General features: G+C 39.0%; 1 protein-coding gene across 1 annotated transcript in view; it reads right to left on the reverse strand.

Moving 5' to 3' along the window:
* Positions 1–18,153, reverse strand: part of LOC311079634 (NACHT, LRR and PYD domains-containing protein 3-like) — a 158,882-nt gene extending 140,729 nt beyond the window's left edge. Inside the window, exons 1-5 of the mRNA XM_084109227.1 lie at positions 17,806–18,153; positions 16,602–17,207; positions 7,411–9,360; positions 5,033–5,203; positions 3,654–3,827 (exon numbers count right to left, since the gene is read on the reverse strand). Of these exons, the coding sequence (XP_083965353.1) occupies positions 3,654–3,827; positions 5,033–5,203; positions 7,411–9,360; positions 16,602–17,197 (2,891 nt within the window). The 5' untranslated portion in view covers positions 17,198–17,207; positions 17,806–18,153. The remainder of the gene's footprint in view (positions 1–3,653; positions 3,828–5,032; positions 5,204–7,410; positions 9,361–16,601; positions 17,208–17,805) is intronic.
* Between the last annotated feature and the right edge of the window lie 4,072 nt (positions 18,154–22,225).

The raw sequence follows: 22,225 nt of genomic DNA on the forward strand, positions 1-22,225 counted from the left end.
ATACAAGCAGATGACAAATACGTTATAACCGTAATTAAACTACTAAACTATACCTGTTCCATCTCTAAACAGCACTCTGACTCTGTAGGTATTATTGTCTACAGAGTATACTCGAAATGAACACCGTTACTGAGAGTTTCTGATATTATCATCATTCCATGAGATGAAACTGTCCTGAGAGACTGAGCGCGAGCTCGTGAGGCTCCGCCCCCTGGGTCGTCCAGCAGCAGCTTATTTGCATTTAAAGGGCACACACTTAAACAGCGCGTTTTTCTGAGCCCCCAAAAAATTACAATTTAAACATGCTGTAAAAAATTATCTGTTGGGTATTTTGAGCTAAAACTTCACATACACACTCTGGGGACATCAGAGACTTATTTTACATCTTGTGAAAAGGGGCATAATACGGGACCTTTAAGATCTGCCCCTGCTGACAGAGACACGGATCTCACACGTGCCTCATTCTCTCACAACTTTTTACGTTCATTTAAGACTTTATTTAACTTATTTAAGACTGCTCAGTCTGCTCTTATGAGGATACTCAAAAAAACGGACATTTTGGCATAATTGCACGTGTTAGTGTCTCCAACTTCAAGCCGAAAGACAACTCGATTCTGGTCTTTCTGTGCGTCCTGTGTGTGTCTTGAATGGTTTAAAAGCATTTGCATGAATAAGAGCGCATCATATAATGTGACACCAGCCAAAGGATGACCGAAAAAAACGTATGCTGTGTTAATTGCGTTAAATATTTACCACTGAGTTTTCTCCTCCCATTTCTACCAGTCAGCTTATCCAATTTCCCACTACTACCTGCGCAGACGTCAACAGCGCAACTGGGTTGTAGGTTGCCAGGTTGAGCTCACAAATGGGTTGAAATTTGTATGAAGTGTTGATTGTGTGAGTAGGATACGTTTAATACAAGATCACACAATCGGACAACCTTGGAATAATAAATTGATGTGGTTATTCATATAACGAGGTTTGGGCCATACAAATTACAGGAGTTTAGCTTGTTTGAATTGGAAACTGTTTACCTGCCGCCTGCGTTCTGCGCATGTTGCTAACGCGTGATGTCACACACTTGCGCACATCATAGAATTACCGCGAGTGTGTTTAGAGAGCCGACTGGTTTGTAAGCTTTCGAATCGCTCTCGTATTTTCTGTAATTTGATGCCCCTACGGATCGGGCCCATTGTTACCGATACCCGATCTAAAATTTTATTCCATATCGGAGCCGATACCCGAAACAAATATCGGATCGGAGCATCCCTACTATTGACATGCATTGCCTTTCAAAATTATAGAAAAATTGGGCACACAACGTTAACATTTAGCCTACTTTGCTTAAATTTGATGCAATAATAGAAGCCTACATTTGTTTCAGTTCTAAAGTTGTAATGTAATTTCAATATTGTGATTATGAATTTGTTTAACTGCAATGTTTCACTTGAATTTATCTACCAGCTCTCAATCGCTCTCAATGAGCCGCAGCGCAGCGTCAGATTACGTAATAGAGATAATAAATTAACACTTTTCAAAGTGTGTGATTATAGCGCCACTTAGCGGTAAAAGGCAGCAAATACACATCCCCAATTTTACCACCACGGGAATGGTGTATTATTCTGGTTGAGTAACTGTACTTTTAAGAACTCCATGTGCAGGCCCAAATCACTCTTCGCTATAGTTAACAATCTCACTAATCCACCACAACATGTTATTTCTGGCTCTGCAGTGCTTGTGAATAGCTTTTCTCAATTCTTTTCAGACAAACTGAAGTCAACTGAATCCATTACCAAAGACATCAAAGTGACTCAAATGTTCATTTGATGTAAGCTGATTCAGCTCATTCAACAAACTCTCTCTGCTTTCACTCTGACTACCTCTGCTGCCATAAGTGATCTAATTATGAAGTCTAATTCCACATCCTGCCAGCTTATATCTAATATCTAATTTACCATTCTTAAGCAAAGTACTTGAAAAGCTTGTGCCTTCATAACTGAGATATCCTTAGATCCTAATAGTCTTTTTGAACCTTTTCAGTCAGGATTTCGCCCATCTCATAGCACTGAATCTTCTCTTCTTGGGGTGGTTAATGACATTCTTCTGTCCATGGATTCAGGGTTAATAAACAAGTGCTGCATTTGACACAGTCTCCCATTAAATACTCATCTCTCGCCTTAGTGATATCGGCATCACTAGGTCAGCTCTTTCCTGGATAATTTCCTACATCAGCGACAGAAAGTATTACATCACTATAGGTCACTGCTCCACTTACACTGGGTGTTCTTTAAGGTTCAGTTCTTGGCCCACTACTGTTCATCATTTATATATATCCACTTGGTGACCTCATGTACATGTAGTGTTGTCAAAGACCCGGTACTTCGGTACCAGGGTCGGTACTAACATTTTTTAAACGTCACGGTCCCAGGTATTCTCAAACCCGGTACTTGATGCGCGTGCAGTTGATGTGGTGGCTGTAAATCGTTGATAAGAAAGGAGGAAAGATCCTCATATGGAAATATTTTGGATTAGGCTAATTTCACGTTGCCATAAGGGGCCGTTCACATAGCGTGTTTTTTGCACGTGCAGATTCATTATTTCAAATGTAAGGTGCGCGGCAAGCGTGCTCATAATAGAAGCGACGCGGCGCGCTCGTTTTTCCAGGCACGCCTAGGTTCATGGTTGCATAGCAACGACAGACGCCACGGGAGAGCAAACGCTTGTGGAAAGGAGAAAACGGTGCGAACTGCACTCTCCATGATGACGAGGAAGTATCAGCAAAGAATTAATTGATTTCTAGCCCTTGCATTAGCTTTACTACTAGATATATTTATGGAGATGAGAAATAAAAAGTCATCATTATGTCATTAATATCAGTCTGTCAGAAAAGCAGTTCTAGGCTTATTCTTGGCTGGATAACTCTTAGCAGGTTTAAAAAGGCCTTTTAAAATTAAATATGAATGCAGTTTTGGATTAAATAAAAATACAGTCAAGTCAAATAAAACACGTTTTATCTCCTGTATAGTTTGGTAACCCTACAATAAGATACCATTCATTAACATAACTTAATGCGTTATCAAACATCAACACATTGAGTGAAGAATATATATTTGCAACATTAATTAATGTTTGTGAATGTTATTTAATACAAACACTTGATTGGTCATGTTTGTTCACTTCATTCATTGTGCATTAAATAATGTTAACAGAAATAATGTTAACTTTTGAATTTAAAAATGTATTTTTAAATTAAACCCCAAGGAGAATAATTGCGACAGTATATAACTATTGTTTATTGTTAGGTCATTTCATCTAATGTTATCTAACAAATGGAATCTTATTGTAAAGGTTTTTTTAAAACTACAGTTTCCATCGTTGTAACCGTGATATATTTGATACACTGTAGGTGGAAGTTCATTTAGTGGTAATGCTCCTAAATTCACTACCCCTTACACTTCATTATATCTCATCTATGGCAACCTTCAAGACTCAGCTAAAAACATATCTATTTAACATGTACTTTGGATAATGTGGCTATATGTATCCTTATGTGTTTGTAATGTGTGTGTGGGTGTGTAAATGTATTGTAATGTACAATGTAAAGCGACCTTGAGCTACAGAAAAGGCGCTATATACATAAAACTTCTAAGTACCTCAAAATGTTGAGTTGACAGTTTGGATTCTTCAGTCCAGCACAGAGCACCTTCACTCCTGAATCCTGCAGGTCATTGTTACTCAGGTCCAGCTCTCTCAGGGGTGAGTTTGATGATTGTAGAACTGAAGCCACAACTTCACAGTGCTGATCAGTGAGATTACAGGCTGCTAATCTGAAATAATATATTGCCTTAATATATTACAATATAGTATATACAATATATAAACTATATTTACAATGTTACACTAATGTGCATTCACCTGAGTTACTTTCACTCAATTGAGTTGTTTCTGCCACACAAAGTAATGAGTTGAGATTGTGTGTAAATTTAATTACTTAAAGGTGCTGTATGTAGCTTTTCTACCAAAACGAATCCTTTTTTTTATTGCCTGTGTGTGAAGGGGTTGTAATCTCACATTAAAATGATCCACTTTGCGGTTTTTGCTATTACCTCTGAAAGCAAGTATTCTTATTTTTATGTGAAGGTCCCGGGTCGGATTTACCGCCAGTGACGTCACCTGCATGCGCGCTCCTGAGCCTCTCGCCTCGTCTAGCCTACTGACTTTGCACTCAACAGCGACGACGACGACACTGCAACTTATGACATGGACTTATGACTTATGCAACTTATGACATGTCTGATAACACTAAGAAACGACCTGCGCCCAGCAAAACACAGACTCCAACACAAACTCCACATATTGATAAAAAACAAACAAAAAAAATTCTGCTGAAGCTCGTAAGGCCAGGCGTGAATCGGATGAACTTCGGGTGAAAAACACGGATCAACATCGGCAGGGCATTTGAATCATGGAGAAACCTTATCTACAAACCTAGAATGTACATTTCCTGAAGAAAATGTGAAGTGGTGCTTGCAGTGGCAAAATTCGGCACGGTTGATAGGGTTCCATACTTATCATGGTACAAGCATGGAGCATTAGTTCAACGTCAAGCTGATAAAAGTAGCCTATTATTGTAATGTTGCAGTGGGAGTTTTACCTGAGTTTCCAGCATGTTATGTGATGCTTTCTCCGGTGTGTTGCGTCTCAGTCTGGCCGGTACCCACAGTGCTCGCTCATAAATTTGAGCACGCGTAAGAGCACGCGCTTGTAAACTTATTGGTTGCAATCTGAAACATCACCGCTAGAGGCCGCTGAAAACTACATACAGCTCGTTTAAGGGTGCAATGTTGAAAACATGTAAAGTCTAATTGGTCAAAAAAAAATTGTTGAGTTCAAAACTCTAGGTTTGTTTTTTTCAACCACCCTATTCATCAACCAATCAGATTCATGCATTCAACAGCCCCCTGTAGTATAAATGTATATAAAGCACACATTATTATTAACATTAATTAATGAATGAAAGTCAAACTCAAACCTCAGTATGTTGAGTTGACAGTTTGGACTCTTCAGTCCAGCACAAAGTAGCTTCTGTCCTGAATCCTGCAGGTGATTGTTACTCATGTCCAGCTCTCTCAGGGAGTTTGATGACTGTAGAACTGAAGCCACAACTTCACAGTGCTGATCAGTGAGATTACAGGCTGCTAATCTGAAAAAAAAGAGAAGACACTTGTTAAAAGGTTATGATCAGTCAAAAGCTTGTTAATAATGGAGAAGCTTTTGCGTACTGGAGAGACGTTAGAGAGCGAGAAGGCCTGGGTTGCACTTATTTTTTACATTACATGCACTTACATGTTCTTCCAGTGCACTTACTTTAGAAAGTACTGGGTAATATCAGGTAACTGCATGGGTTAAGGTTAGGTTTAGGGGTAGGTTCATGGTTAGTACCTAGTTAGTACCCAGTTATTGTAATTACTATTATAACATATTAATTAGTTTATGTAATAAGTACATAGTATGTACAAGAGGAAAAGGACTCTAAGATAAAGTGCTACCAAGGCCTGAAAACAGATGCCGAGGTTGCTTTGTTTCTGCTCGATATGCAAATAACATTGTTTTTTTTCTGTTTTAAAGAACCAAGGTAGGGCTGCACGATATGAGGAAAAGTTGCGATGTGCGATAACAATGTTTAATATTGCGATGACGATATGACTATCGTATAGCTATACTGTTCCCATGTCTTAGTGCTTTAACCCCTTGCCCGTCTAACCCCACATTTATTTAAAATCTTCTGTTGTTTGATTGACATTAATGACACAGACTGCTGTATTCTAGGCTGCTGTCACTTTAAGACCGAGTGCTTCTAATATACTGACACATATCTGGTTTTAAACCAGCTGTTTATGTTCACTTGAGCCATAATTGACTGTATTTACTTGAGATACGTGACTTATTAAGGCTAAATCTTACTAACCACTAAATGGGTTAACCCTCTGGGGTCTGAGGTATTTTCTGGGCCCTGGAGGTGTTTTCTATGCAGATTCACTTCCCTACAAAATCACCCCAATTATTCTAGAATGATTAATTCTATTCAAATAGAGCTATTCAAATCAACTGGTGAAATTTTTTTTTTATATTTCGACATGTATATCGGAGAAAAACTAAATATCGCAGTGTAAGTTTTTTCCAATATCATGCAGCCCTAATTCATACTATATATATCATACATTTTTAACGGTCGTGAAGGATATTCTAATTCAAATGTAGTGCCTACTCTACAGTATGCAATTGCGGATGCACCATGAGCATTGTATAAACATTTATTTCAGTGTTTTATGGAAAACATTTTAAATGGCAACAGAAAACTCGCCAATTGGAGTGAAGAAGATCCATAAAGTCGATAGAGAAAAAAAACTTGATAGTACTCGGCAATATAATATGAGGATGCGCAATGCAAGAGCCTTCATGTAAACAGGTTGCATGCAACGTTCGTCCAGTCAATGAATCTAACACCGCAAATTCGCAAATACGAACGTTAACCGAGGGTTTAGGAGTGTACAGCATGAAACATCAGTTTATAAATACCCAGGATTAATTGTTAACCCCAGGTAAATTATGATCAGTGTAAAGGTTTACAATGACCCAGGGTTGACTATTATTATTATAAGTGTGAAAAGCCCTCTTGTATGTCAATAATTAGTTATAAAACAGATAGTTCTGGACCTTGATTCAATGGTTGAGCCGTGTTCTAAGCCGTAGTAAATTACTCTACAAGGACTCAAGCCGCCCAAGCAACATAACGTTTTCAGTGCTCTTATCACGGTTACAGTACCATAGCATTAAGGCCCGGACTAGTAGGCTCACAGACTTCTGCTCAATCCTGTTCCTGGAGTACCCACAGCACGGCACATTTTCAAATTCAACTCATCAGCTAGTTAGTAAACACTCCAAGACCCCTAATATGTGTGTTAGATAAGAGAGACATTAAAAATGTACAGTGCTGGGATTGAAAACCACTGACCTAAATCAAGATATTTCTTATTTTAATACATCATCACCGCAACTAGATATATGAGGTAGCCTAATTTTAAAAGTGTGATTTCTAGACCAGGAAAATGAATATATTTTTCTAAAAATGCTTAATCCTTATCCAGCAAATTATGAACAATGGAAAAGTCATGTAAATTCATTGGTTAAAAAAGATATTCAGCTTTTAAAACTTCAGAAATGTAATTACTTGGATTTCAATTATAATTACAAATTAAAATAATTATTTTAAATATTTTAATCTGTAGACACTTCAAATTTATGTAAATAAAAAAGTAATTAAAGCGCATTCAGCTAAACTATTAGCCTACATGAGAGGTATTATGTTCATATTTCAATTCAGTTGATAGTTCATATTTTCATACTCACAGAGCTTTTCTGCAGTTCCTCAGAGCAGGTAACAGTCTCCTTCGACCCTCTTGTGATGATTGGGTGTTGTACTTTTTAAGGTCAAACTCATCCATCACCTTTTCTGACATCAAGATCATGTTTGCCAAAGTTGAACATTGTGCAAGAGAAAGACGTTTGTTTTTTGTTCCAGATTGTAAAAATGCCTGCATTTCTTCAACAAGAGAACTATCCTTCATCTCAATCAAGCAGTGACACAGATTCATCCATCTTTCAGGACTGACATTGTCTTTTGGACTTTCTGTGTTTTCGTTTTTAAGGTTTTGGATTATTTTCTTGATGCTCTTTTGGTTGTTCTCTTTGTGAATCAGCAGATCCTTTAAGAGTCTCTGATTGGACTCCAGTGAGATGCCATGAAGGAATCGAAGGAAAAGATCCAGGTGTCCATTTTTACTTGTCAAGGCTTTATTCATTGCTCCCTTCAGAAAATCATCTAGAGAAACAATCGTACACTGAGTTCTGAACTCTCCTGTCAGGAACATTTTCATAACTTCACTGTTCTTGTGTAAATAGCAGAGAAACACATACAGTGCTGCAAAAAACTCCTGAAAGCTCAGATGTACAAAGCTGTAAACCTTCCTGTGATAAATCACAGATTCCTCCCTAAAGATCTCAGTGCAAATCCCAGAATACACTGAGGCGTCTGTGACGTCTATGCCGCTCTCAATCAGGTCCTCCTCATAGAACATCACATTGCCCTTCATCAGCTGATTGAAAGCCAGTTCAGCAAGTTTCACAATCACATCTCTGTTGGACTGCAGGAGATTCTCTGGATCTCTCTCTTCATACTTCTGGTTCCTCATACTAGTTTGAATGAGGAGGAAGTGTATGTACATTTCAGTCAGAGTTTGAGGGATTTCTGCACTGAGATCTTGTTTCAGGATGTTTTGAAGCACAGTGGACGAGATCCAGCAGAAGACGGGTATGTGGCACATGATGTGGAGGCTTCTTGCTCTTCTGATGTGTGAGATGATTCTGCTGGCTTGATCCTCATCACTGATTCTCTTCCTGAAATATTCCTCCTTCTGAGGGTCATTGAATCCCTGAATTTCTGTCACACGTTTGATGTATTTGGAGGGGATCTGATTGGCTGCTGCTGGTCTGGTGGTGATCCAGATGAGAGCAGAGGGAAGCAGATCTCCTTTCATGAGGTTTGACATCAACACACCCACTGATGAAGACTCAGTCACATCAGAAACTTTCTCACTGTCTGAAAACATCAGTGTAATTCTGCTCTCATCCAGACCATCAAAGATGAACACAACTGTACATTCATCACACATCTTTGAGTCCAGATCTTGAAGTTCAGGATGAAAGTCCAGCAGAAGTCTGTGAAGACTGTACTGATGATCTTTAATCAAGTTCAGCTCTCTAAATGGAAGCACAAACATGAAATCTACACCCTGATTGGCTTTTCCCTCGGCCCAGTCCAGAATGAACTTCTGCACAGAGACGGTTTTTCCAATTCCAGCGATGCCTTTAGTAAGAACAGTCTTGATTTTGTCCTTCTCTCTTCTCTTCTCCTTATACCCTAGTTCAGGTGAAGGATCAAAGATGTCATTGCAGTTGATTGGAGTGTCTTGCAGTGTCTTGTAACTTTTCTCCATCTGTAACACCTCATGTTCTTCATTCACTCCTTCACTCTCTCCCTCTATGATGTACAGCTGTGTGTAAATCCTGTTCAGGAGGGTCTGATTCTCTTGTATTTTGATTCCCTCAAATAAGCTCTCATACTTGTTCTTCATGCTGGTTTTGTGCTGGTCTTTGACTCTCTGCAGATCATCATGCACTGGCTGGTGAGAGTCGAGCTGCAGGGCAGCTTCTGTGTCATGATGACTGATGTGTTTCTGACAGGAGGAGGATGTGCTGGTCTGACAGGACACATCTCTGATCTGGTCAGCTCTCACACCACTGAAAACACATTAAGAAGACAGAGACACAAAAACCTCTGTTAAAATAAATATAAAAACCATACTACATGTAGAAACTGTCTTCCTAATATCACACATGTAGATCCTCGCAAGTTCTTGCACAGATTTTATTTATCCATGTTGCCAACAAACTGTTAATTAATAATGAACATCAGGCATTTGGAGAGAGAATTGTCTTTATTACATGCGAGAAAATAAATGATCTGAGAGAGAAAAAAAAGTTTGAGAGAAAAAGTTATCACACTGATAGCAAAAAAGCATTTCATGAGAGAAAAAAAAATATTTGAGAGAAAAAGTTTTCATACCAATAGCAAAAATAATAATATTTGACACTAGAAAAAGTTTTGAGAGAAAGTATTTTCTCATAGAACATAAAAAATATAAATTTGAATTTTTTCAAATTATTTCTGAGAAAAAAAATCTCTCTCAAAATACTTTGAAAAAAACTCTCAAATGTATATTTTTGCTATCAGTGTGAAAACATTTTCTCAAAAAAAAAAAAAAAGTGTTTCTCTCAAAATGCTTTTCTTTGCTCTCGATGTAATTTCTTGCTCTCGTGTCAGGATTCAGCTTTCACTGTGAAAATTGTGTCATGGGCGGGGCCACGTTCCTATTGGCCAGTCGGGTGAGCATCGTCTTGTCTTGGGAGTCGAACTGAATCATTATACCATTGTTCGGTTCACCGGCATAGATGCCTCCTCTGCCTTAGTTGAGCACGGACACTCCAATGTTTGGGTAAGATGATTCACGGTGATCATATGCCTGGTTCAGATTACAAGAATTTTGTGTCTGTTACAATAGTCACGGTGTCAGATTACACGATTTTGACTCCTAAAAATCTTGTCATGTATTGGATGGACAAGAAATATGTCAGACTACACGTTGCTTTCCGACCAGTCACCGCGAGCCGTCTCACGCACACATTCACTCGTGACACCAACGTGTGACTCCATCGTCGCACCACAGCACGCCGCACCACAGACGCGTGACACCAACGTGTGACTCCATCATTGCACCACAGCACGCCGCACCACTATGGAAAGCGAACGGGGCCAAAAGTCTTTAAACGAAACGCGTGATTTTTGACCGCGTCAACACACACTGTTTGTCGGCGTTATCGCGGCAATTTTTTCCTTTTCTTTTGTACGTGTAGACACGCCCATTCTGGTCATGTTAAGGCGACAGTTATGGTCGCGTTACTTTAGTACGTGTAAAGACGCACAGTTTTACCATGTTAAGACGACCAGTTTGAACGTGTTTCTCAACGCGCACATTATAGCCATGTTCGACCTTGTAATATGTTTTTAAAGCAGACTTACTTTTAGATTTACCCACATTTTAATCATTTATTTTATTGTGGCCTTTTTTTTACTGATATCTTAACTGCTAGAGTAAATTAATTAATGTTACATTGTAAATTAAGTAAATGCTATATATTCCATATTATACAATATAATTTATTTATATGGCTTATTAAATGTTTAAGTTATTGGCTTATAATTTTCAAAAGTATATAACTTACACAGCATAGGCTATATTTATAACTGAACACACACACACAGAGAGAGAGAGAGAGAGAGAGAGAGAGAGAGAGAGAGAGAGAGAAAACTTTATTCACTTTAACATAATAATGTTTTAATTTGATTGGTAACAGCCCTTTAGCATGTTATTATTCTAATGAAAGATGAAGCATAGGCCTATATTTAAAACAATTAGGGAAAATGCCCTTTATAAAGATTAAAATATCATAAATATGCCAATTTATATATGTTAAAGCTGACTGAACAGTGATGAGAATACTGATTCTTAATATTATATTACGTAATTATATTTACAACATACAAAAAAAAAATCTCATTTTTTTCCTGTTCAAACAAATGTTTTTACTCGGACAAGTGAATAACCGACCGAAGGACAAATGAAAAGGCTTAATGTTGAGCCCTGGTATATATATTTTTATTATTATTCATTTATTTACCCATAAACCTGTCTTTAGGTAGCCATAAGTTACAGTGGCAAGAATAACTTTGTGAAACCTTTGGGGGTGGTGGACGGGGTTTAAATTAAGACGGGTATGCCTTAATCTAGTTAAACGTGCATTTCTTTTCTTTTATTCCACAGCTGATGTGTGCAGTTTTTTATTGCTTACATTCAAATAATTTTCTCTTGTTTTGTTTTTTAATTGCAGTCCTTTTCTTCTGCCATTCCATGCTTATCAGCGCTGTGCAATCTTAAGCTTTTCTTAGTTCAGCTGCACACAGTCGGAAAAGGTTTTTTGACAGTTTGCTAAAATAAAAGAGCCATTCTAAGAGCCAATCGTTTAAGCTGTTGACTTTTCTACCTTGAGAAAGAACGTCAAACGAACAACTTAAAAGGGCATGACAAATCATGACATAAGACTGACATCACTCACAACGTACCAATGCATCATCCCACATGAACAAATATAACGTCTGATGTTTGCATACGTATACCATTACGACATCCTTCATGAATAAACATGACGTCTGATGTTTGTATACATATATACCAACGTACCATCGTGTCACATATGCAAATATAGTCTCAAATACAGCAATTTCATTGGCTGCTGTGCGTGTTGTCGCGTTAACACGGGCAAAAGGTGCGTGTTGACGCGGTCAAAAATCACACGTTTCGTTTAAAGACTTTTGACCCCGATGGCCTGCCATACACCACAGACGCGTGACACCAACGTGTGACTCCAACGTCGCACCACAATAAATTAATATCTATTTTTCGCCCTAGCTTTTCTTATCTTTCCTTTGTTGTCTTTCTAACCAATCATTCTTTTCTTGTGTTCTGCTGACATTGAAAATATAAATACACAATAAATTATACACCATCAAAGTTACAACTTTTTGCACAAATATTAACAACGACTTTAAAGTTGAACAGATAAATTCATTAATTGTAATCTATAAACATAATATTCTGGAATGTGTCATTCTGAGTTTTTACTTTTGAAGATGGTAATAATTTTAATTAAGGCGAGACACGGCAGGCAAAAACATCTTTTTTTTTTTACTGGTCAATTTTTAGATTTTTGGATATTTGTCTTCAATAACATGTCTTCTTTCAGACTTGTGTTTATAAAATACACATTTAGGTCTTTATTTTATTACACTTTGTCTGTTTGCGTCTGTAGATTTCTCATAAATTCAACAAAAGTTTGCGTTCTTAATCAACATGCTGCTCCGCGAGTAGTAGAGCAATAAAAACACAGTCTTACCATTTCAATTGCAGGCAAGTCTCTGATTGTTGGAATGGCCCCTTTTTCCAAACAGAGCTTCGAGGCCAACTTCGCCTGATATTGCCCCAAATTTGTGAACGATTCCGGCGTAAAATGATTAGCACAGACACCTAACGTTAAGCCAGTGGGAAGGGTTGTAGGAACCGCGTCATTAAAAATGAATTTAATCCACTGGTCCCTGACAGCTTGGTCCGTTCTTGGGAGAGAAAACACATTTACATGTTGATTCTGGCAGTCAACAACAGAGCAACTCACGTGTGCACTACGTTTCTGGATCTTTCGCGACTGAATATGAGGGGGAGAGGGGCAGGGCGGGCTTCCTGCAGCATAGGTCTGCGGTGTCCATATATGGTATATCCTGCCCCGTCTTGACGTCAAGTCGGGGCAGAAATTAAAATCTCGTATTTGAGTGCGCGTGCACGTGGGCTGTTTTACGAACCCAGGGGTAAACAAACGCTTCACTTTTAAATATCGGCTTCCCGGCCAGTGTATAATCGTTAGGCAATCATAACATACATTGATTCTCGTGGAAAAGTGAAAATTACAGGTTATGACTCCTTTAAAAAGGTTGTGCGGACAAATGATCCTCCGGTGGCTGTTGCTGACTATTTAAATCTGGCGGGTTTGGTGTCTCGTGTCGCAAATTCAATGACTCTGCAGTGAAGATCCTCTCTGACCAAATTAGTGATCTGCAGTGTTTACACGTCACATTTTAGTCTCGGTACGGCTCGCTTGGAACCTCAACTGAGGTGGTACTAAAAAAGTACCAGGTACTAGGAACTTTACACTGCAGTGGAAACCCCCCAAAAGTGGGCCGTACTGAGCCGTATCATGCAGTGGAAAAGCGCCATAAAATGGACCGTCAAAATAAAGTAACCATAAATTTGACATGACTTATGCATGTTGCTTACAGTAAAGGAAAATTCTGGGTTCAGCAACATTGAAGTTCAATCAACATTGGTGAGATAATGTTCATTACCACAAAAATGCCTTTATACTCTTCACTCTTTTCTTAAAAAACAAAACAAAACAAAAAAACCTTCACTTGTAAAGTGCCTCACCATAACCTCGATTTTGCTTTTTGCAAAGAAAAAGAGTGACAGATCAAGAGTAATATTTGCTTTATGCTGAAATATAATTGAATATGTTTGGATTTGGTAGACAGTAATTTATCTGAGAAGTTTGAGAACCTCTGATGTTGGATTTTAGGAGTGATAACTTATTATTGGAGCATTTTGCAAATATTTTTGAATTGCCGTTTCTCCTTTAGCCGAACTGACCTTCCTAGTCCAAAGCTTTAATGTCAGAGGTCATACAGATGATTTTCAGCAGGCATCTGATAGTTTAACTGGTTACAGCCCTCACAAGCACACTCTGAGTTTGACATGTTTTCTTATAGAAATGAAAATAATATAAGTGGGTAAAGTTTGCTAATTAAAAGCTGAGCAGAATGAAACCATTAATGCTGTTCAATGGTTTCTGAGTTTAGTGGGTTTGTTGTTCAATAGCAGAGCAGTTTACCAGTTATGAAGAGCTCAATTCAGCAACAGAATAAGCAGATCAACTAAACATAGTGTTGTTTTCAGCTCAAGTCAGTTCAATGTTGATTCAATTCAGTTCAATAACTGTTCAATAGCTCAGTGCTGTGCCGCCCCCTAAAATTTGGACACATGCTGCTGGCCCGAGAATTTTAGGTTTATTTCGCTTTCCCCCCACCTACACAATGGCTAGATAGGTACACTGGAACAATCCTTCCTAAAACGCATTAAACTTTCCTTTACAAAGACGTGAAACTCACCAAGTGGTCAGGGGTGTTCACTGATATGCTCACACAAAAATCGCTGCAAAAGATGCTTTCCAACAGGTTTTATCGTAGTTTTTGTCCAACTCCATTGACTTGTATTGGATGTGCTGTGTGAGGTACGGTATTACTACGCCGCCAGAAACTGGGCTGGAGTGTCTATTATTCAAGCTCTCAACGGAAGAATCTACGGGTGTGAGGCGTTTGGAAAAATAGATCCACAGTTTTACAACGAATGGTAAAACACCTGTTGGAAAGCATCTTTTGCAGCGATTTTTGTGTGAGCATATCAGTGAACACCCCTGACCACTCGGTGAGTTTCACGTCTTTGTAAAGGAAAGTTTAATGCGTTTTAGGAAGGATTGTTCCAGTGTACCTATGCAGCCATTCTGGAGGTGGGGGGGAAAGTGAAAGAAACCTAAAATTCTCGGGACAGCAGCATGTGTCCAAATTTTAATCTTAACCGTTCTGTTTCATCAGAAACAATCTGTAAACAGGGCTTTAAGTGTAAAATACCGAACTTGTCCTTTAAGATAATTAACCTTGTATTCGTTTTTTCTGAAGTATTGATAATTGTGAAATTTCACTGACATTTAAAATGACTCATATCATGAAATAAGACTTTGATGATATCGCCCACCTATAATCGTGTTAAATAACCGCAATTTAAATTTTGAGCAAAATGATCATAATTATGATTTTTGCCATAATCAAGCAGCCCTAATTAGAAACATTCTATAAACCCTCTGCACACAAAAGTATCATTTCTAATTTATAATTACATACAGAGCATTAAATCTATGCATTAAAGTAAAAGTGTAAAATTAAACATGCATTTATTAATGGTGAATTAGTCAATTCATTGTTATAAGCTGACTTTCAATGTTGTTTCTCTTTGTCAGTTATAGTTATTTTTTATTGAGGAGTAAGAATCATAACTACTATTTGTGTCAGTCATTGATGTGTATTTAATATTTTGAAGAGTTACTTTAGAATATTTCAACTGGAACGGACCACTAGTGGAAAATTTTTAAATCACCAAATGGAGTTTGAATGTCATCTAGCGGCCATATTGGCTCCTGCGCCTAAAACTCCCAGAGCATATTGATAGTTTGAGACAAATTTGAAAGACAACTTGGTTGGATTTACCGCTTTGACTTGCAGTTTTAGGGTGACCAGGCACAGTTTTTATATTAATAGAAAGTGTAAACAAATGTAAAGCAGCAGATTAAGTTCAGCATCCATTTTTTGGATATGTAATTTTCCAGTCTGTGTTCAAGAATAGGATCGCCAGGTGAGAGGCGTATGAGGCTAACTAGTTATCTGGATTCAAAGACTATCATCTATAAATATATTCAATTTGGATACATATTTTATATAGCCTTTTTACCCTTTATTTTAACAACTATTTGTGCGGTCATACACACACTTGTGTTTGTGTGTGTTATTGCCAGTATTGTAGTTTTTAGGGGCAACAAATATAATATAATATAATTGTGGCGAGCACGACGAGGTCGAGGGCCGTGGGAGGATGGCGCGAGGCCGGTGGCGTGATTGATAATGAGCGACACGTGCGCGACGCACCGGTCTCGCATCTCTCACTGAGGAGCAGAAGCATAAAGAAGGAGCGACGACAGTGAAGAGCGAGAGAGGAACAGGCCTGTGTTTTATTTGATGTTTTGTGTTGCCAGCAGTCGTCCGTGAGGGGCTGCTGGCTTTTACTTTCGTTTTGTATTTGTTTTATTTTTATCATTAAAATGTTGAATGTTAAAAAAAAAAAATAAAACAAATACAAAACGAAAGTAAAAGCCAGCAGCCCCTCACGGACGACTGCTGGCAACACAAAACATCAAATAAAACACAGGCCTGTTCCTCTCTCGCTCTTCACTGTCGTCGCTCCTTCTTTATGCTTCCGCTCCTCAGTGAGAGATGCGAGACCGGTGCGTCGCGCACGTGTCGCTCATTATCAATCACGCCACTGGCCTCGCGCCATCCTCCCACGGCCCTCGACCTCGTCGTGCTCGCCACAATAATATAATTAATATAATATAATATAATATAATATAATATAATATAATATAATATAATATAATATCTCGTCTAGGGCGCCAGCAGAATATGGACCGGCCCTTAACTTCATGTTACTCACATAGGGTCAGAGGTCACAGCAGGTCCATTACTGAGATTAGGGGGATTACCCATGGATCTGTTACTCTTCATGGACACACAGCTGGATCCTGAAGATGGTCCATTACTGAGATTAGGGGGATTACCCATGGATCTGTTACTCTTCATGGACACACAGCTGGATCCTGAAGATGGTCCATTACTGAGATTAGGGGGATTACCCATGGATCTGTTACTCTTCATGGACACACAGCTGGATCCTGAAGATGGTCCATTACTGAGATTAGGGGGATTACCCATGGATCTGTTACTCTTCATGGACACACAGCTGGATCCTGAAGATGGTCCATTACTGAGATTAGGGGGATTACCCATGGATCTGTTACTCTTCATGGACACACAGCTGGATCCTGAAGATGGTCCATTACTGAGATTAGGGGGATTACCCATGGATCTGTTACTCTTCATGGACACACAGCTGGATCCTGAAGATGGTCCATTACTGAGATTAGGGGGATTACCCATGGATCTGTTACTCTTCATGGACACACAGCAGGATCCTGAAGATGGTCCATTACTGAGATTAGGGGGATTACCCATGGATCTGTTACTCTTCATGGACACACAGCTGGATCCTGAAGATGGTCCATTACTGAGATTAGGGGGATTACCCATGGATCTGTTACTCTTCATGGACACACAGCTGGATCCTGAAGATGGTCCATTACTGAGATTAGGGGGATTACCCATGGATCTGTTACTCTTCATGGACACACAGCTGGATCCTGAAGATGGTCCATTACTGAGATTAGGGGGATTAATCATGGATCTGTTACTCTTCATGGACACACAGCTGGATCCTGAAGAAGGTCCATTACTGAGATTAGGGGGAATACCCATGGAGATGTTACTCTTCATAGACACACAGCTGAATCCTGGAGACGGTCCATTACTGAGATTAGGGGGATTACCCATGGATCTGTTACTCTTCATGGACACACAGCTGGATCCTGAAGATGGTCCATTACTGAGATTAGGGGGAATACCCATGGAGATGTTACTCTTCATAGACACACAGCTGAATCCTGGAGACGGTCCATTACTGAGATTAGGGGGATTACCCATGGATCTGTTACTCTTCATGGACACACAGCTGGATCCTGAAGATGGTCCATTACTGAGATTAGGGGGATTACCCATGGATCTGTTACTCTTCATGGACACACAGCTGGATCCTGAAGATGGTCCATTACTGAGATTAGGGGGATTACCCATGGATCTGTTACTCTTCATGGACACACAGCTGGATCCTGAAGATGGTCCATTACTGAGATTAGGGGGATTAATCATGGATCTGTTACTCTTCATGGACACACAGCTGGATCCTGAAGAAGGTCCATTACTGAGATTAGGGGGATTAATCATGGATCTGTTACTCTTCATGGACACACAGCTGAATCCTGAAGATGGTGCTCTCTGAGTGTGAACAGACGCCTCCTCCTCTCTATCCTCACACACACTCATTTTACAGGAAGTTTGCCCCATCTCTTCCTCCTTTATGAGACTTTTCAGACCTGTATGTGGACACAGAAAACATGCACAAAACACAAATTAATTTTGACACATTTTATTTATGGCATTTCATTCACTTAATAACATTAAAAGTTTTTCTCCAGTTACTGTAAATAATGTTGTTTTGTAGAGCAACATGTCGGCCACACTTTCACACACAGCATCCTCGTTTAAACACTGGATTCACCTTCACTTTAATGACACTGCTGAACTCTAGCAGGTGTTTTTCACAATCCGTTTAGTCGTCTCGCATTAAGCAAAGCAACACTCCACCACTTATTCACCTTTTTTCCTACATTTAGATAGGAGGACAAATGCGTTTTTGTCTCAGTGCATGCATTGTTTTAGTTTGACAGGGTCGGCGCTATCTTAGTTTAGCTTAATGAATGGAATCCTTTGTTGCCAGCTAGCATGTCCTGAGTAAAAGTGATAAAAAAAATAAAAAAATAAATAAAACACAGGCGAAGCACTGGTACTTGGGCGCAGAGATATCATGCAACACATGAAATCCCACAACTTCCAAGTAGCAGTGCTTCGCCTGTGCTTCCCCCTAATATAGTCCCAAGTCAATATCTGCCTAGGAAATCGCCTAGTGTTAATCTGCATCGCTATTTGTACTCGTTGTGAATACGCAGGCCACAAGAAGTAATTAGGTGGGGGGGGGGGGGGGTTATCACTTTTACTCAGGACATGCTAGCTGGCAACAAAGGATTCCATTCATTAAGCTAAACTAAGCTAGCGCCGACCCTGTCAAACTAAAACAATAGTTTTACTTACTGCGTCTTACTGCGTTAGTCTTACTGCGCCACTGAACACGTAACGGCGTCAGGGCTGCGTGAGACTTGCGCAATTGACACTTTTCACACACTCTCACGCCACACATCCATTTTCTCGCGCAGAGAAAAATCGCGAAGCAAAGAGGACACGGAGACCGTGCAGGAGACTGTCAAGACAGCGCAGGTGTTTTTATGATAGAAAAAAAAAAATCTCAGCTCTCAGATTCGGTACATTTTATTACGAAATTCAAACAATAAATACCGTTTTGGCGCTTATGTGACGTAACAGATCCCTAGCGGCACGTGAACCGATCATCTCTACTAGCTAATAGTAAATAAACACGAACACTGTTGAAAGATACAGTACAACTTACCAAAATGTAAATTCCTCATAGATAATATCGATCAATCAGTGTTTTTCAACTGCAAAACAGTTGAAAGAGGTCAATAAAACAGCTGGAGAACAATAGCTCACATTACATTTACCTCAGGAAAGCCATTTAATGACCATAATACCATAATATAGGCTATAGCACGTTAGGTGGCAAAAAAACAAAAACAAAGAGTTATAGAGAGTATTTTGCTAAATATGTGTATTATATTACATATTTGTTATAGTTTTACTTAAATCATTAAATAAAGTTGTTATTATAATAAAAGCGCATTATATTTAATTTGAGTTATTTTAACATTAAATAATACTACCAGCTGACAGGGCTCTCTGTATGTTTAGCATTAGGTGACTTTTTTTTTTATTCTTGAGAAAAATTCATGCCTATCTTGTTTACCTAATAGGGGAGAGTGGGGTGATTTGTGCCAGGGGGGAAGTAGTTCCACCCCTTGTTTCTGGAAAACCATAGAAGAAATTGGTCATGTGACCACATACTTTTGAAAAGCAATCACTTTTACTCATCCTCCAAAGAAGAGAGACACATGGCATGAGAGTTAAGCACATTTTAGTGCAAAAAACTTTTTTTTCCCTTTCAAAGTAAAATTTCTATGATTAAGGTTTTTTGATTGTAGTGTCTGAAAAATTATAGACAAGTTTGAAAACATTTCACACATGTTTAGTGCTTTAGTAGGCTACAGTTAGCATGATGTTAGCTCTTAACTGCTGGATCATGCTAGTTTTTCAAACTTGTGGGTCTGGGGTGATTTGTGCCAAAGGGCCTGGGTTAAGTTGTGCCAGATCCAGACCACCTAGACCTACATACTCACAGGGGATAATCTTGAGAAGTGAGGAGATGGGCATGCCTCATCATTGTTTGACTTAGGCCTGCCTGCTATTTGTTTAATTTAGCTAACACTGATTTCAGTTTTGAGACTGCACTATGTTATTAAAGAGACGTTTTATTCCGTTTTTAAGTGGCCTATGTCACAACAGTATGTTTAGAAATTAGCCTAGTCACTTTATTCTTATATGTTACATAATTGACAGACAGCACTGTCAACAGGCATCTATTGCCAAAGCCTTTTTGCCTGAAATGAGTCACAAATATCACATATTGTGTTGCTATGGTGCTCTAAATGGTTGCTAGGGCGTAGCTTGATAGCTTCACAATGATCCTGAGAGACTGATTGGTCGTCTGAGTAAAATGAGCCCACCCCCTTGTCTCTATGACACTGTGATCCAGAGTTATGTTCAATACAAAATCCCTATGCAATTGACCATAGTAGGAAAAACGCATGCTATGATATTCCAGGGTGACAATATCTAAATAAACCTTAAATGAGTAATTTTGTATTGAATTTGTCTTGCTTTCATATAGCATTACGGTTCATAACATTAAAATGTTCTGTTTTACTTCAGAAATCACTGGCACAATTTACCCCCAATGTACTCCCCCAAAGGCACAACTTCCCCCGCACCAGGGGCAAGTTGTGCCATGAGACCACTTTTTTCCCAAAAGCTATATTTCTGAAACAATTTATTTCAGATCCAAAGTTATTGTTCTCAGGGATGCACCACATCCTGAAATATATGTACATCCTTAAGTTGAAGGCATTACTGCCATGGCCTCACTTTAAAGTCACTTTGAGTAAAAACTGACACAACTCACCCCACTTTCCCCTATTTATCCAAATGAGTCAATATTGAATCAAATCACAAAAACTGAATTGTAAACATGAAATTTGTGTCAAGCAATAAATAAATAAAAACATAGCTTAACCTTACCAGAATTTGTACCATGTAAACAACATTGTAACATTTTGGCACTCTGCAATTCTGTTTAAAGATACTAAAATGTTTTGACAATCACAATACACTTATATTGTGATGCAAGATTTTTTATACATCCCCCCCCCAATCCCCCTCCATAATTCTCACTCCAAGCTAAACTCAAAAGTTGGCAGCCCTGCACGTATAGATTATAAAAATAATTAAATAGTTTAAAATCAACCAAATATTTCAACATGAAACTAATATTATCCTATTAAAGGAAAAAGTATGTGCAAGTTTAACCATTTTCAGCCATTTTATGAGTGTTACAGTTGACGTGTTTTGAAGTAAGCCTAGATAACGAAAGTAACTTTCCACTTCATCATGTGTTTGAGTTTGAGTTCGTCATAAGGTCTGCTGAGACGCAAATACTCTATCGATATAACAGCTATGAAAAGTTTAACGAACTTACTGTCACATGTGAAGTGATTGCTGATTTTCTTTCTTCCGAAATGGCGTCTAAGTTTACAGTGTACAGAAAAGGCTACAGTGCACATTTCCCTTTCCCCATACACACAGGAGTCAGGTTTCCCACCCCCACCCTGCTTAAAATAGACCCCCGTGCACTGGCCCTATGGCACTAGCACAGAAGCGCGGTGGTGGATGACTGAGGGAAAACTGTCTCCTGTGTGTATGGGGAAAGGGGAGGGACAGAGGGAACAGGCAAGACAAACTCCTATGTTTAAATAACATATAGAAAATATCTGCTTGAACTTATGGAGCTGGGAACAAGCCCAAATAAGCAACTAGAAACAAGCCCCCCAAAAAACGCGACCCGCGACTACCAATATTTGTAGGCTAAGCGACTAAGACAAACAAGCCCAAAGTCCATAGTAGGAAAAAAAAGTCAAGGGTTCCAGTTAACTGTTTGGTTATTAATATTCTTCAAAATATCTTCCTTGGTGTTCAGCAGAAGAAAGAAATTCATACCCCAGTCAGCAAATTACCTTTGGCACAGATGTGGGCCAGATAAACAGCTGAGCTGTGGCCCAGATTAGTTTGTGTTTGCCGGCCCAGATATGGCCCACATCTCCTTTGCCAGAACTGAACCAAAGGACTGCCATAACTCCACCAAGC

This window comes from Abramis brama (assembly GCF_963993115.1).
Source record: "Abramis brama genome assembly, chromosome: 1".
Lineage (NCBI taxonomy): Eukaryota > Metazoa > Chordata > Actinopteri > Cypriniformes > Leuciscidae > Abramis > Abramis brama.